We start from the raw sequence: 17,189 nt of genomic DNA, 5'->3' as shown, positions 1-17,189 counted from the left end.
TTGGCCCCTTTACTTTCAGTGCAGCAAACTCACTCCAGAAGTTCAGTGAGGATCTCTGAATGATCCAATGTTGTCCCAAATGACTGATGATGATAAATAGAATCCACCTGTGTGTAATCAAGTCTCCGTATAAATGCACCTGCTCTGTGATAGTCTCAGGGTTCTGTTCAAAGCGCAGAGAGCATCATGAAGACCAAGGAACACACCAGGCAGGTCCGAGATACTGTTGTGGAGAAGTTTAAAGCCGGATTTGGATACAAAAAGATTTCGCAAGCTTTAAACATCCCAAGGAGCACTGTGCAAGCAATCAAGCAATCATATTGACATGGAAGGAGTATCAGACCACTGCAAATCTACCAAGACCCGGCCGTCCCTCTAAACTTTAATCTCAAACAAGGAGAAGACTGATCAGAGATGCAGCCAAGAGGCCCATGATCACTCTGGATGAACTGCAGAGATCTACACCTGAGGTGGGAGAGTCTATCCATAGGACAACAATCAGTCGTACACTGTACAAATCTGGCCTTTATGGAAGAGTGGCAAGAAGAAAGACATTTCTCAAAGATATCCATAAAATGTCTCGTTTAAAGTTTGCCACAAGCCACCTGGAAGACACACCAAACATGTGGAAGAAGGTGCTCTGGTCAGATGAAACCAAAATCAAACCGTTTGGCCACAATGCGAAACGATATGTTTGGAGTAAAAGCAACAGAGCTCATCATGGATGGGGCCAAATACAGGAGCATTCTGGAAGAAAACCTGTTGGAGTCTGCAAGAGACCTGAGACTGGGATGGAGATTTATCTTCCAACAAGACAATGATCCAAAACATGAAGCCAAATCTACAATGGAATGGTTCACAAATAAACGTATCCAGGTGTTGGAATGGCCAAGTCAAAGTCCAGACCTGAATCCAATTGAGAATCTGTGGAAAGAGCTGAAGACTGCTGTTCATGAACGCTCTCCATCCAACCTCACTGAGCTCGAGCTGTTTTGCAAGAAAGAATGGGCAAGAATTTCAGTCTCTCGATGTGCAAAACTGATAGAGACATACAAGGGGGCCAAATAATATTGCACGCCCCACTTTTCAGTTTGTTATTTGTTTAAAAAGTTTGACACATCCAATAAATTTAATTCCACTTCACGATTGTGTCCCACTTGTTGTTGATTCTTCACAAAAAATTAGAATTTTATATTTTTATGTTTGAAACCTGAAATGTGGCGAGAGGTTGAAAATGAAAAGTTCAAGGGGGCCGAATACTTTCGCGAGGCACTGTATATGTATATATATATGTATATGTGTATATATATATGTATATATATATATATATATATATATATATATATATATATATATATATATATATATATATATATATATATATATATATATCGTTCGTTCGTTCGTCGTCTTCCGCTTATCCAGGACCGGGTCGCGGGGGCAGCAGACTCAGCAGAGACGCCCAGACGTCCCTCTCTCCAGACACCTCCTCCAGTTCCTCCAGGGGGAGCCCAAGGCGTTCCCAGGCCAGCCGAGAGACATAGTCTCTCCAGCGTGTCCTGGGCCGTCCCCTGGGCCTCCTCCCGGTGGGACATGCCTAGAACACCTCCCGAGGAAGGCGTCCAGGAGGCATCTGGTATAGATGCCCGAGCCACCTCAACTGGCTCCTCTCGATGTGGAGGAGCAGCGGCTCTACTCCGAGCCCCTCCCGGATGGCCGAGCTCCTCACCCTATCTCTAAGGGAGTGCCCGGCCACCCTACGGAGGAAGCTCATTTCAGCCGTTTGTATCCGTGATCTCGTTCTTTCGGTCATGACCCAAAGTTCATGGCCATAGGTGAGGGTAGGAACGTAGACCGACCAGTAAATTGAGAGCTTTGCTTTTCAGCTCAGCTCTCTCTTCCCCACAATGGACCGGCACAGCGCCCCCATTACTGTGGCAGCCGCACCGATCCGTCTGTCGATCTCCCGCTCCATTCCTCCCTCACTCGTGAACAAGACCCCGAGATACTTAAACTCCTCCACTTGAGGCAGGAACTCCCCTCCAACCTGAAGAGGACAAGCCACCCTTTTCCGGTCGAGTACCATGGCCTCGGACTTGGAGGAGCTGATCCTGATCCCAGCCGCTTCACACTCGGCTGCGAACCGCCACAGCGCATGCTGTAGGTCTTGGCTAGAGGGGGCCAGCAGGACCACGTCATCTGCAAAAAGAAGAGACGAAATCCACTGGTCCCCAAACCAGACCCCCTCCGGCCCTTGGCTGCGTCTAGAAATCCTGTCCATAAAAGTTATGAACAGGACTGGCGACAAAGGGTAGCCCTGCCGGAGTCCAACATGCACTGGGAACAGGTCCGACTTAGTGCCGGCAATGCGGACCAAACTCCTGCTCCGCTCATACAGGGACTGGATGGCGTACACACCCTCCGGTCCCCCTTCTTATAAAGGGGGACCACCACCCCAGTCTGCCAGTCCAGAGGCACTGTCCCCAACCGCCACGCAATGTTGAAGAGGCGTGTCAACCATGACAGCCCTACAACATCCAGAGACTTGAGGTACTCAGGGCGGATCTCATCCACCCCCGAAGACTTGCCACCGCGGAGCTTTTTAACCACCTCGGTGACTTCAGCCTGGGTGATGAAAGAGTCCAACCCCGAGTCCCCAGCCTCTGTTTCCACCACGGAATGCGTGATGGCAGGATTGAGGAGATCCTCGAAGTACTCCTTCCACCGCCCGATAATGTCCTCAGTCGAGGTCAGCAGTCTCCTGCCCCCACTATAAACAGTGTTGGCAAAGCACTGCTTCCCCCTCCTGAGGCGCCGGACGGTTTGCCAGAATCGCTTCGAGGCCAACCGGTAGTCCTTCTCCATGGCCTCACCGAACTCTTCCCAGGCCCGAGTTTTTGCCTCTGCCACAGCCCGGGCCGCAGCACGCTTGGCCTCACGGTACCCGTCAGCCGCCTCAGGAGTCCCACAAGCCAACCACAGCCGATAGGACTCCTTCTTCAGCTTAACAGCATCCCTTACTGCCAGTGTCCACCACCGGGTTCTGGGATTGCCGCCACGACAGGCACCGCAGACCTTATGGCCGCAGCTATGGGCAGCAGCATCGACAATAGATGCGGAGAACATGGTCCACTCGGACTCTATGTCTCCAACATCCCCCGGGATCCGGTCGAAGCTCTCCCGGAGGTGGGAGTTGAATACATCCCTGGCCGAGGGCTCCGCCAGGCGTTCCCAGCAGACACTCACTATGCGCTTGGGCCTGCCAAGTCTGTCGGGCTTTCTCCTCCTCCAGCGGACCCAACTCACCACCAGGTGATGATCAGTGGACAGCTCAGCCCCTCTCTTCACCCGAGTGTCCAAAACATGCGGCCGAAGGTCTGATGATACGGCAACAAAGTCGATCACCGACCTCCTGCCTAGGGTGTCCTGGTGCCAAGTGCACTGATGGACACCCTTATGTTTGAACATGGTGTTCGTTATGGACAATCCGTGACTAGCACAGAAGTCCAATAACAAAACACCACTCGGATTCAGATCCGGGAGGCCATTCCTCCCGATCACGCGTCTCCAGGTGTCACTGTCGTTCCCCGTGTGGGCGTTGAAGTCCCCCAGCAGAATAATGGAGTCCCCGGGAGGGGCACTATCCAGGACCCCCGACAGGGACGCCAAGAAGGCCGGGTACTCTGCACTACCACTCGGCCCGTAGGCTGAAATGATAGTCAGAGACCTCTCCCCAACCCGAAGGCGCAGGTATACGACCCTCTCATCCACTGGGGTAAACCCCAACACGAGACGGCTGAGCTGGGGGGCAAAAAGCAAACCTACACCAGCCCGCCGCCTCTCCCCGTGGGCCACTCCAGAGTAGAAGAGAGTCCAACCCCTCTCAAGGAGATGGGTTCCAGAGCCCACGCTGTGCGTGGAGGCGAGCCCGACTATTTCTAGTCGATATCTCTCGACCTCCCGCACAAGCTCAGGCTCCTTCCCCCCCAGCAAGGTGACATTCCACATCCCTAGAGCCAGCCTAAGCATCCGGGGATCGGGCCACTGAGGTCTCCACCTTCGTCCGCCACCCAATCCTCTTTGCACCGGTCCCTCACGGTTCCCCCTGCAGGTGGTGGGCCCACTGGGGGATGGCCTCGCGTCTCTCGTTCGGGCTTGGCCCGGCCGGGTCCCGCGAGGAGCAACCCGGCCACCAGGCGCTCTCCGACAAGTCCCGACCCCAGGCCTGGCTCCAGGGTGGGACCCCGGCTCCGCCGTACCGGGCAACGTCACGTGCCTCGATATTTTGTTCTTCATGAGGGGTTCTTGAACCATTCTTTGTCTGACCCATCACCTAGAGCCTGTTTGCCATGGGAGACCCTACCAGGGGCATTTAGGCCCCAGACAACATAGCCTCTAGGATCATTTGAGCACTCAAACCCCTCCACCACCTTAAGGTGACGGTTCAATATATATATATATATATATATATATATATATAATGTATACATATATATATATATATATATGTATACATATATATATATATATATATGTATACATATATATATATATATATGTATATATATATATATATATATATATATATATATATATATAAGTATATATAAAATTTAAATCTATTTACTTTCATCTGAAAATGGTATGTTGTGTTATTAATCTTTTAAACATATAAGTTTCCCTTTTTCAACCAAATCACTGAGATAATACAATTTTTGATGATATTGTTATTATATTGGGATTTTGTTTATGTAAATATATATATACACACACACTTATAGATCTTATATATTACAGGAACATTGTCTCATATTGGGTTGCTATATTTGTCTAATGAAACTGGTAGGCTACTATAACAACTGAGAACAAAACAAGACTAATCTACATCAATAGCCCATTATATCCCAGCAGATTAAGTCTAACAAGTTTACTGCAATTGAAATGTTTGCTTCTCCACAATCTACAACAGAGAAAGATGGTCTAACTTGCAGGTGTCCCTCGCCAGCCCTCCTTTTGAGCAATGCAGGAGATGATTAATGACTCTGGGTAATTTGCAGGCCCTTTTTCATTTTTGCTGCTTAAAAATACATTGGGGCTGGGCTTTAACTCCAGAAGGGCAGAAAGAACAAGGCAACTCAGCAGTTCTGGCGTAGAGCACATGGAGCTGTGGAACAAATGTAATGTGGTTTGCATTAGGGAGGTCCTTTCAGCTCTCTAAATAAAAAAAACCCACTTTCCTTAAAAATCTATAGTGTTGCTTCATTCTGGCATCATTATGTACATTGACACAAGATGTTGAAGACATTTTAAAGTCAACAACTCTCCTACTGTGCTATATTTAAGAACCTTTCGTTGAGTGCAGCATTAAAACCATCACCATAAAGGCCAGTTGTTTTTAGTTTACTTACTTTTTTTGGCTATATGCTAGTTCCTTATGTTTGCTTAATTGCTGCTTTATCATTCTAGAGATGACAGGAGTTTTGAAACAGGATTTTTCTCAGTAATAACCCAGCACCCTGCAAAGCCACCTTCATGACCATTTCTGTGCTTTCTTCAAAGTCATGCAAAGTGTAAGTAATGAGTTTTTTTAGTAGCTCTGGCTCACTGGGTGTAATTCCCTTTGTCTCATGGGAATTAAAAATAATGGGTCAAACTAAGTCCTTGAAAGAAGATTTACGGTGCTTTCCAGACCTACTGAAGCTTCTGTTTACTGGAACATGGATTGTTCCTGCATGCTGCATGAGCAAATAAAATCACAATACCAACTACGATTCCAACATTTTCTGTGTTTTTTTTTTCCCCTTTGTTTGAGTAACCATTACTTATTTGCATGTACTGCAAGTATTCACATGATAGATATACCGTTGGCAATAATAATGCATAAATTACATCATGTACATGATAAACTAGTGGCCCTGTACCATGATGTTATCATTAGAAATTTGTTTGCAGATTCTTGATTTTCTTGTGAAGACAAGTGCAGCTGTTTCCCCGTGGTAAAAGAAAAATATTTTTTTTAAACTTCTGTTCTGACAAACGTTTATATGGTTGGATTAAGATTGGGGTTGTTTAACTTCCATATTAAATAACCCTAATCTGGGATTTGTGAGAGTAATAATTATATTTATATCACCAGTCACCGACAGAACATATCAACAAAGCTTTTACACCATAAAATTTGGGTCTCCAAGACTTAAACAAGGACAAAAATAGATTTGTCTGTACAACAGACTTCCCAAGTATCATCAGTTCAAAACTATCATATCTCTAAAAACTCTAATCTTCAATATCATCTTCAAATTGTGTTTTTCCTCCCTCCCAACAGTAGTAATTTATTTGACCTACTAGATGGCAGTAGCGAGCTATTATTCAGAACTGAGCACAGAGCTCAGTTTGAAATCAACCATGCCTAAACCTATGGTTTAGAAGCGTTACAAGCAAAAACTACCCCAATAAATAAAGATGTTTAGGAGGACTATGCTGTTTTTATCAGCAGATCACATTTGTAATAACTTACTTGACGATAAATATATGTAATATATTTGAATAATGCAAATAGAGTATAATCTAAGTGAGTTCCCTCACTTTGTAAAAACGAAATATTTGTTCCTGCTTTAAATTCTGAACCAACATATAAATCTGTACCAGAACACTTAGCTGCAGCTCAGACATTATTGAAATATTATATTTCCATTCATACTTCAAGCCATCATGACCCATGAAAGGGCATGCAGGGATTAAATTAGTTGTCTGTCTTCTGGATTAGATGAAAAGGTGTCTGACGTCAAATCAAGTTGGCATGCCAACTCAGAGATCTAAGGGGCAGAGATGAGGAAAAGAGGGATTGTCCTCTTCTTCTATTGCCAAAAGAGGGATTGTCCTCTTCTTCTATTGCCACACATAACTGCAATCTCAATGATGCCACACATGTATTTATCTTAAATATAAGCAATAAAAGCACTAACAACTGACAGACATTTAATCCTCTTTAAAGATAATTCTATTTGGCAAGGAACCATTTTTGCTTCATGACTAAACTTATAAACTGTACTTTTGCACCCATAATACCCCATGCAAAAACAGGGAAAGTTGGTGAAAAGCTGATAAAGTTCATATATTATAAGGTTAAGCAGTTTTGTTATGTTTAGAGATTAGTGTTGCTGTAGAAGTTAGTTCAATTGTTTAAAACCTGTATGCAAATAGTGGTGGTATTGAATTTGTGATGATCATGATTATTATTATGGGTTGTTTATTCCATTTTTGGTTCACAAAATTTAAATGCTGGTCCACTTTAATATGTTGCCATTTACAGATACAACTAATTGTTGAAGTTACTGGGGGGTCTGGTTGCCATTTGTTTACTTAGTGAGAGGCATTTATGATCCTTCTCTGTGAGTTTTATTAGACCAATGCTGAAATTTTTGGAAAAACCTGACCACAGTGAATGGACTGAAGTGAGTGAAATTTAATGGACTGAGCCTTTTAAAAATACCCTTAAAATATTAATCTAATCTCATAGTTGTACATATTTGTATGCACTTTTTTTTTACTTTAAATTGGCAAATAACTAAACTAAATACTGTAAGATAATTGACAAAAATAGGAACTTATTTGGGAAAATGCAACACGATACCATGGAAACATTAGAGGGGGTTGCTCAGGAAACCACCGTCGTCATGGAGACTGCATCACAAGGCGCAGCACAAGGCGCAGCACGTTCTGCCTCCTTTCATCCACGCTGTATGTCATCACTGAGCACATGACCACATACACAAGATTAGTATGTGCTTATTTATGTATTTATTTTGTCCCATCTGCTTTTTTGCTCAATGTAAAGTAGTATTAACAAGCTGAGCCGCAGTCTCTTAATTTCTGTATTTATTCAATATAGCTCATATAAGTATTTCTGAATAAAAATACAGCTTTTAATTCATGATAAGCCTTTTCATTCTCCGCCTCTCTGCTTTGCATTATCTGAAAAACACTGCAGAGTCCAAAACGCGGATAGGTTATGATAACAGAAATAACTTAAACAGGCATTCGGTTACATAAATTATCATAATATATCATTACTGGACAACGGAACTGTTCTTTCCACGAAGCACAACACGTTGTTTTTTTTTTTTTGGACTGGCATGAGTAAATGCTACACGTGTATCCCTACACGGACAACACTCGCATTATAACATCAAGATATGTAGGCATTGTGTGGCGTTTTACACTAAAATATATATCTGTTTTAACAATACACTTATTATTTTGCCAGCAGCTTATAAAGAGACTGTACAGTCAGTTGGCTCTCTTAGGCTTAATATGATATTAAGGTCTTGTTAAGACGGACATCTACAGCGTTCAGCCACAGATACGGACTGACACACCACGATTGGCTATGCATAAACATCACAGCAATATACCTAACATTTCTTTATGCTTCATAGATGATCCGTTATGGGAGTCTGTTACACGTCTGTGAAGATCTTTTTTATGTTCACGTAGTTCTGATTGTTCTCTGTAGTGAAGTTGGGCTGCTTGAACATACTGTTGATACCTTCTACAATAACCATGCACTCTGATCTGCTGAGAGAAGAGGAGCTGCATGACTTCCTCTGTTCTTCAGAGGGGAGGTGCTCACAGCTGCCCGTGTTAAGGTACTGCTGATTCTCCTCTCCGTCCCTCTCCCGGTGGTAAAAGTAATTGAAATTTGACACAATCACTGGCACTGGTAAGGCAATAGTCAACACGCCGGCTATTGCGCACAGAGACCCCACTATTTTACCACCAATGGTAACGGGATGCATGTCCCCGTATCCGACTGTGGTCATTGTGACGACTGCCCACCAGAACGCGTCCGGGATGCTGGTGAAGCTGGACGTGGGGTCGTCCGCTTCTGCGAAGTAAACAGCACTAGAGAAGAGAATGACTCCAATAAAGAGAAAAAAGATTAGCAAGCCCAGCTCCCTCATGCTGGCCTTGAGCGTCTGTCCCAAAATCTGGAGTCCTTTAGAGTGTCGTGAGAGCTTAAAAATCCGAAAGACTCTAACCAGTCTGATCACCCTCAGGATTGCGAGGGACATCGCCTGCTGGCCGCTGTTGGTTTGCCTTTCGGCCAGTTCTGTTCCCAGAGTGATAAAGTAAGGGATTATGGCGACAATGTCAATGATATTCATAATGTTTTTGGAGAACGTAGTTTTGCTAGGGCACGCGAAAAACCTGACAAGCAACTCAAAAGAGAACCATATAATACATAATGTTTCTATCACAAAGAATGGGTCTGTAAAGGGGCTTGGCACATTTGGAGCAGTGCCATTAAATGTGGGTGCAACTGTGGATATGTCCTTTTCATCCCGAAATTCAGGCAGAGTCTCCATGCAGAAAATAACGATTGAAATCAGGATCACAAGCACTGAAACGATGGCTATTCCTCTTGCAGGTCCAGAGCTTTCAGGATACTCAAACAATAGCCATACCTGTTTTTGGAAATCATTTTTGGGGAGTACACGCTCCTCATCTTTTATAAACCCTTCATCCTCACGGAATTTCTCCATGGCTTCCTCCCCAAGTTGGTAAAACCGTATCTCCTCTGAAAATATATCAATTGGGACGTTAACTGGTCTCCGAATGCGCCCCCCTGACTGGTAGTAGTACAGGATGGCATCAAAGCTGGGCCTGTTTCTGTCGAAGAAGTACTCGTTCCTAAGTGGGTCAAAATAGCGCATCCTTTTCATCGGGTCCCCGAGCAACGTGTTTGGAAAGTGGTTAAAAGTTTTGAGTTGTGTCTCGAAGCGTAAACCCGAGATGTTGATAACCACCCTCTCACAGCATCCCTGGCGGCTGCGCTCATATCGATCCACAGACAGGTGAGGTGGCGAGAGCACGGCCGACTCCTCCAGCATGTTTTCCACCGTCATGACGTCCTTTTCCACCTCTCCATAACCCCGCTCCACAATCGCGACTCCGCCCTTGTGTTTGGCTGAGGAGGGCGACTGGAAAACGCCGGAGGTATGCTTATCCATACAGGTGTTTTTCTCCTTGGAGAGGCAGAGTGCGCCGCGTCACTCCCAGCCAAAGCTCACAGCTTTGGAGAGCTGAAGCGAACGCCACTTACATGCCTCCTACCCATCAACAGTCTCTGTGAATTCACAGTGTGAAGCGCCGCACTGCTTTTCCCCTCTTTCCCAACACACCAACACACGCCCACGGCGCGCATATGTCTGACATACGTCCACCATCCGCCCAATCGGAAATTAACTTGACATTTAATGCTGAGCGGTAACCCTTCTGTCAAATTCAGACTGGCTTCATAAAAGTTACTTTTAAAAAGCTCTCACGGTGTACTTTTCACGTTCAACGCGTGGGAAAGACATCAGGTTAAAGCAACCCGTTTTATTTATTTATTTTAAACTCCTGCATGCATCTAAAATGTCTGGAGTTCCATGAAAAGGAAACATCGCAATACAAAGGCATTTTCATCTTTTACAATAAAATCTGACGATGTTAGTCTGTTTTAACAATTTGACGTTGTGTTCGTTTGAGAAACTGAACAAATGTTCGACTGTAAACAAAGTCCCCACAAAGTCAAACTGCCTTTCAGCATGCATAAATATCCCCATAGCGTTGCAGTTTTCCTTTTGCTTTGCGTTGCTTGTTGCTGAGGTGGTGTTGCTCTCCGTGGTGCTGAAAACAAACCGACACCCGCCTGTAAATCATTTCGCGCTCTTTGAATGGAACGTGCGCTCAGCTCATGCTTGTCTTGGTCTAAACGTGACTCTCTCTTCATGTCAAAAGCAGACTGAAGGTGCTACAGGCGAAAATGTAAAATCACAGTTGTTTATGATTTATAGTTTCTTCATCGACAGAGTTAGTTTATTGCACTTAAGAATGCAGAGTTGTCACCTTTGTGATTTGACTGCTGCAAATTAAATGATGTCTTCTTATCTTCTCTCCTAATATGACTTTGTACTGTACTTAATGAACGTACCAATAAATCAGTTTCTCTGGGGGGTGCCAAAATGAATATATGACATGTAAAATTCTCATCTTTGAAAGTAACAGAAAATGGCAACTAAACAATCCAAAACATTTTCTTCAGTAAATACAAGCACAACCACATTATATTTATTGAATATCATTTTGGCCTGAAAACATGACAGAATGATGCATACAGTGACATGCAAAGTACTCACACCCCTGAAACCTTTTCATTTCATTTTATTTGGGTTTTATATGAAAGAAACAAGACAAATTAAGACATAATTGTGAAATGCAAGGATTCAGTTTTTAAAATGTCTTACAAAAAAACAACTGAAAAATTGTGGTCTGATTAAGTATTCTGCCCCTCTACCAGATACTCCTAATTAATTTCACTGTCTTTAGAAGTTACCTAATTGGTATGTAGACTCCACCTGTGTGTAATTTAATCTGAGCATAAATACAGCTGTTCTGTGAAGGTCTTAGAGGTTTGTTAGAGAACATTAGTGACCAAACAGCATCACAAAGACCAAGGAACACACCAGACAGGCCAATGATAAAGTTGAGGAGAACGTTTACAGATCTTTCTACACCTGACAGAGCACTGTTCAACCCATTATCCAAAAACACAAAGAAAATAGTAAAACTGTACACCTACGAAGGTGTGACGGTCCATCTAAACTGAAAAAATGGACAAGGAGAGAAGTCATCTGAGAAGCAGTCAGCACACCCATGGTACTTCATGAAGAGCTTCAGAGATCCATCGTTCAGGTGGGAGAGTCCACTGACACAACAGTTATGCACTCTCTATAGAGTGGCAAAAAGAGATGCCATTGCTGAAGGAAAGCCACAACTAGTCTGTTTTGTTTTTACGTTTGCCTCAACTCCTGTAGAGGACACGGCAAACATGTTTAAAAAAAAGGTTCTCTGCACTAACACAGCAAATTATCCTGAACACACCATCTGCTTGGCAACACAAAACAACACAATGCCATGGTGAAACATGGTGGTGGCTATGTCATACTGTAGGGATCAAATTGTCTCTGTAACCACAGAAAAAAGTGATTCTACAAAGTATTCATTCAGGAGGGCATAATGTATAATTTTCATTCCAGTTCAACAGACATGGGTTACTTTGTTTTGGTCTACCACATATAATTCCAGTAAAATAAATGTATGTTTTTGGCTGTAGCAAGACAAAAACAGTTAAATAAATGTCAGAATGTGTTGTTCCTTATGATGATTTAACAACTTTAAAGCCTTTGTACTTTTATGTACAAATAATGGAAAGATAATGCCCTTCTTAGGCCCAACACCGCCTTGTTACAAATATTCAATGGAAATATAGATATAGAATATACATGGGTTAAGTTAAAGCATGAGCCAAAATATCACCAATCTAGAAGAGAAAAACAAGTGATGAATATCATTATCACTGCGTTTAAACCATTTTCATCACATTGTTTATCACTCCTTTCAAAAACAATGTTATTGGGAACAGACCATACAAAACTTGACTTTCAGATCTTTTTACACTGTTATAACGTCACACTTTTCACCACTGTACTTGTGTGTTATCATGAAAGTGACAAACAGAACCGCCTTTTTCTGAGCCTATTTTTAAACAGTGACTTTCCCCCTCCATCTCTCTTCATGATGAACAGTGTTTGCACTACAGGTTTGTCTCTGTCTTGTCTCCTCACTGCAGACCAACAATGAGGTGTCCTTTCTGTGCTTAGTTAGATCTTCTAGGCCTTTACCAATTACCCACACAGACCTGAACTCCACCTCTTCCTAATTCATCCTCATTAATAACGCCTCAACATCTAAAGAGCCTTTGAACCACAGAAGCTTAATGCAATGTGCCCCCAATAGTTAGATCATGTCACAGTGCACAGCAGTTGTTTTTGATTTATCATAAATATAATAAAGTGTAAAAATGATTACTAAAGTAAAGAAGTAAAGAAGCTCAGGCGTTTAAAGGTGCAAAACATAGTTGTGCTAAAAGTGTGTTTTTACCAGTTTTTAATGTGTCAGTTGTCAATTTGATAAGCTTTAACCGTCTTAGAATCAGGTGACAAAATTTAACATACAAACAAAAACAAACAAGGGTGTTCTCTGGGCTGCGTCTGAAATAATTACTTTTTAATGCAACAGCTTGGTGTTTAGGAAAGTTTATAGGTTACTTGAGTAATAAATGAATGAAAAAAAATTACAATGCATATAAAGGTAAAGTCCCAGCAATATTTTTCAAAATAAAAAGGAAACAGAACAAGCATAGTTTGTGGAAAGGAATGCATTATTATCATGCAATCACATTTCTTTATTAACTTATTTGTACTACCAATGATTTATTTTCCTTCTGCAGGGTTATTTACCATGCTCCTTGTTATTTAACATATTCGTTTTAAGTCGCCATTGTCAGCAAACCCAGTTGTGAGAAATTACATACTGTGTCTGTTACTCTTGGATTTAACACCATGTCTAGGCAAGAATCAACTGTTTACAACTGAATCAAAAAGTATAAATGAGAAACAGTTTGGTAATAGAAATACATAGATTTAAGTTGCTGAATTCATTTTGCAGGGGTCTGCTGATGCTTAATGATATCCCTGTCAAGACAAATTCACTCATGCCTGATTGAGGATAACATATAAATCAAATGTAGTTATTTAGAAATAATCTTTTGCAGCGGGGGGATCATGCTGTTACGCACAACCTCTATGTGGTTGCAAATCAGTGTGCATGGAAAGTTTTGTCTGGGTTCTCATTACCATGGCAACAAAACATCAAGTGTTTTGTAGGGAGAAAAGGGGTTAAGTTGAATAAGTTATATAAATTCCAGACCAACTCGTGCAGGAGCAAGAAGACTGAAAACAATTTTTCACGTTCCTACTGAGATTTGAACATGTTACATATCAATAATAAAAATAAATAGTCTATTTGCGACCGTGTGTCTGTGTTTACATGTGTTTGTGTGTTTTGGCTCCAAGGACTCTAATCAAAACCAGAATTGGCTCGACAAGAAAGAGCAGATAAAAAAGCTGAGACCTTGGACAGGATAGACAGTTTTATTTCAGAACAACAGTCATTTAAGTATGTCTGGCTGTTAACTGTTTCTCCTTATTTTCCCATGTTCTTTTACTGAATTCACTGTTTAAACATAATAGTTCGGATGACTGAGATTTAAATAACCTTAGATCATATAATTAGTGCAATTTAGCCCCGAAAAAGCATTCAATATGAATATCTGCTTACAGATTTGGAGACAATTGTGTTTGATTTTTCTCAGCTGCTAAGATGAACCTAAAAATAAGACGTCAGTAAAAACAAACAACTACAATAGGCCTTTGCAGTGTTTACGCTGCTTCGGTTTAATAAGCTATTTTACATCATTTAAAAAAACAACACAAACAATTTTACATTGAACCTACTAACATTGTGTGCACATGCTTATGCCCAGTCTCACATGCATTCATTAATTCTTAATAACTATTCAATTGCACAAGGTCATTTATTCATAATTTTCCAGCCTATTTAATTCCAGATAAAACAGACCTAATATGTGTCCAAACCTCTGAGTCCAAAGGCTGCCTGGCAGGTTAAAGAATGACCTAATAAAGCTGGGAAACTGTACTTTTTAGTGACAATACAAATGGCATTGTGTCTCTGGTGTGAAGGGGTATGAGATCTTTTGAAATAATAATCCCCTCAAAATGATCTAAACTGTAGGTTTCATTCTTCAATCCTGAAGATATTGTCAGAGAAAAGCAGGATGGTTTCCAACTGCAGTGACAGTGCCTGGACTTCTCTAACTAATGAGGTGCTGTTTTTTTTTTTTTTCCTTTCTGACTGCTGAGTCTGGCTTACAGGCAAATACTAGTGGATCAATAAAGGCGGAGAGAGAAACCAGCACCTATCGATCAGCTTTGCATTGGCTGTGTTTCCTGCCAATGTAGAGTCATTACGCTTTCATACTGTCAACTCTCACCGCTGTCAGTAGTCAAAAGGAAAGCCAAGCTTATAAATAACGCAGCAACACTTCTCTGGAAGCTCAGGTCTACATGGGTGGGATTAAAGGAACATTTTAAAATTCTTGTCCCTGAACCAGAAATGAACTTCAACTTACAGGAAACAAAAATGGAATCTTCAGTACTGGTAATTGCTTTGGTTCTACACCCTCCAGGTTTATTGCACACCCTGGTAAATGTATGTGTTATTGCATAAGTACAATCAGGCAGAAAGTTTGCTACAGTTCTCATACTTGAGTGGCATGTGCTCATGTTTTTCTCCCATTTTGAAGAGTGGCTAAAAGAAATTTGTCATATCATATTTACACCACACCCAAACAAGTACAGGTCCTTCTCAAAATATTAGCATATTGTGGTAAAGTTAATTATTTTCCATAATGTAATGATGAAAATTTAACATTCATATGTTTTAGATTCATTGCACACTAACTGAAATATTTCAGGTCTTTTATTGTCTTAATATGGATGATTTTGGCATACAGCTCATGAAAACCCAAAATTCCTATCTCACAAAATTAGCATATCATTAAAAGGGTCTCTAAACGAGCTATGAACCTAATCATCTGAATCTACGAGTTAACTCTAAACACCTGCAAAAGATTCCTGGGGCCTTTAAAACTCCCAGCCTGGTTCATCACTCAAAACCCCAATCATGGGTAAGACTGCCGACCTGACTGCTGTCCAGAAGGCCACTATTGACACCCTCAAGCAAGAGGGTAAGACACAGAAAGACATTTCTGAACGAATAGGCTGTTCCCAGAGTGCTGTATCAAGGCACCTCAGTGGGAAGTCTGTGGGAAGGAAAAAGTGTGGCAGAAAACGCTGCACCACGAGAAGAGGTGACCGGACCCTGAGGAAGATTGTGGAGAAGGGCCGATTCCAGACCTTGGGGGACCTGCGGAAGCAGTGGACTGAGTCTGGAGTAGAAACATCCAGAGCCACCGTGCACAGGCGTGTGCAGGAAATGGGCTACAGGTGCCGCATTCCCCAGGTCAAGCCACTTTTGAACCAGAAACAGCGGCAGAAGCGCCTGACCTGGGCTACAGAGAAGCAGCACTGGACTGTTGCTCAGTGGTCCAAAGTACTTTTTTCGGATGAAAGCAAATTCTGCATGTCATTCAGAAATCAAGGTGCCAGAGTCTGGAGGAAGACTGGGGAGAAGGAAATGCCAAAATGCCAGAGGTCCAGTGTCAAGTACCCACAGTCAGTGATGGTCTGGGGTGCCGTGTCAGCTGCTGGTGTTGGTCCACTGTGTTTTATCAAGGGCAGGGTCAATGCAGCTAGCTATCAGGAGATTTTGGAGCACTTCATGCTTCCATCTGCTGAAAAGCTTTATGGAGATGAAGATTTCATTTTTCAGCACGACCTGGCACCTGCTCACAGTGCCAAAACCACTGGTAAATGGTTTACTGACCATTGTATCACTGTGCTCAATTGGCCTGCCAACTCTCCTGACCTGAACCCCATAGAGAATCTGTGGGATATTGTGAAGAGAACGTTGAGATACTCAACACCCAACACTCTGGATGAGCTAAAGGCCGCTATCGAAGCATCCTGGGCCTCCATAAGACCTCAGCAGTGCCACAGGCTGATTGCCTCCATGCCACGCCGCATTGAAGCAGTCATTTCTGCAAAAGGATTCCCGACCAAGTATTGAGTGCATAACTGTACATGATTATTTGAAGGTTGACGTTTTTTGTATTAAAAACACTTTTATTTTATTGGTCGGATGAAATATGCTAATTTTGTGAGATAGGAATTTTGGGTTTTCATGAGCTGTATGCCAAAATCATCCGTATTAAGACAATAAAAGACCTGAAATATTTCAGTTAGTGTGCAATAAATCTAAAATATATGAATGTTAAATTTTCATCATGACATTATGGAAAATAATGAACTTTACCACAATATGCTAATATTTTGAGAAGGATCTGTATAGCAGTTAAATGTATTATGTGGGCATTTCAAGGATTGCTGATAAGTGTTTTTTTTTTTGCAAAAATCACTTTGTTTTAGGGCATTTACACATCTTTCCCAGATATACCTATCACACACAGGGCGCTGTTTATAGCTACAGTAAATCTTTATCAAAATAATTCAGAAATTCATACTAAGATTTGCCACTGATTTACTCAGGTGAGCTTTTTATAATATTTACCTAAACAGCACTTTTGTTGCCTCATGGCTTTC

At 42.2% G+C, this 17,189-nt stretch overlaps 1 protein-coding gene across 1 annotated transcript; it reads right to left on the bottom strand.

Annotated features, from left to right (window-relative positions):
- Positions 1-7,861: 7,861 nt before the first annotated feature.
- kcna3a (potassium voltage-gated channel, shaker-related subfamily, member 3a) lies at positions 7,862-10,242 on the bottom strand. The gene has a single exon (XM_047348085.1). The coding sequence runs from the start codon at positions 10,011-10,013 to the stop codon at positions 8,460-8,462; it is 1,554 nt and encodes a 517-aa protein (XP_047204041.1). The 5' UTR covers positions 10,014-10,242; the 3' UTR covers positions 7,862-8,459.
- Between the last annotated feature and the right edge of the window lie 6,947 nt (positions 10,243-17,189).

The sequence above is a fragment of the Girardinichthys multiradiatus genome, chromosome 20, assembly GCF_021462225.1.
Source record: "Girardinichthys multiradiatus isolate DD_20200921_A chromosome 20, DD_fGirMul_XY1, whole genome shotgun sequence".
Lineage (NCBI taxonomy): Eukaryota > Metazoa > Chordata > Actinopteri > Cyprinodontiformes > Goodeidae > Girardinichthys > Girardinichthys multiradiatus.
Note: the sequence above shows the minus strand (reverse complement) of the source record. Positions and strands in the feature narration are given on the sequence as shown.

What these genes read in the sequence shown, in the direction of transcription:
- kcna3a (XM_047348085.1), bottom strand. Translation starts at nt 10,013, where the DNA reads ATGGATAAGCATACCTCCGGCGTTTTCCAGTCGCCCTCCTCAGCCAAA.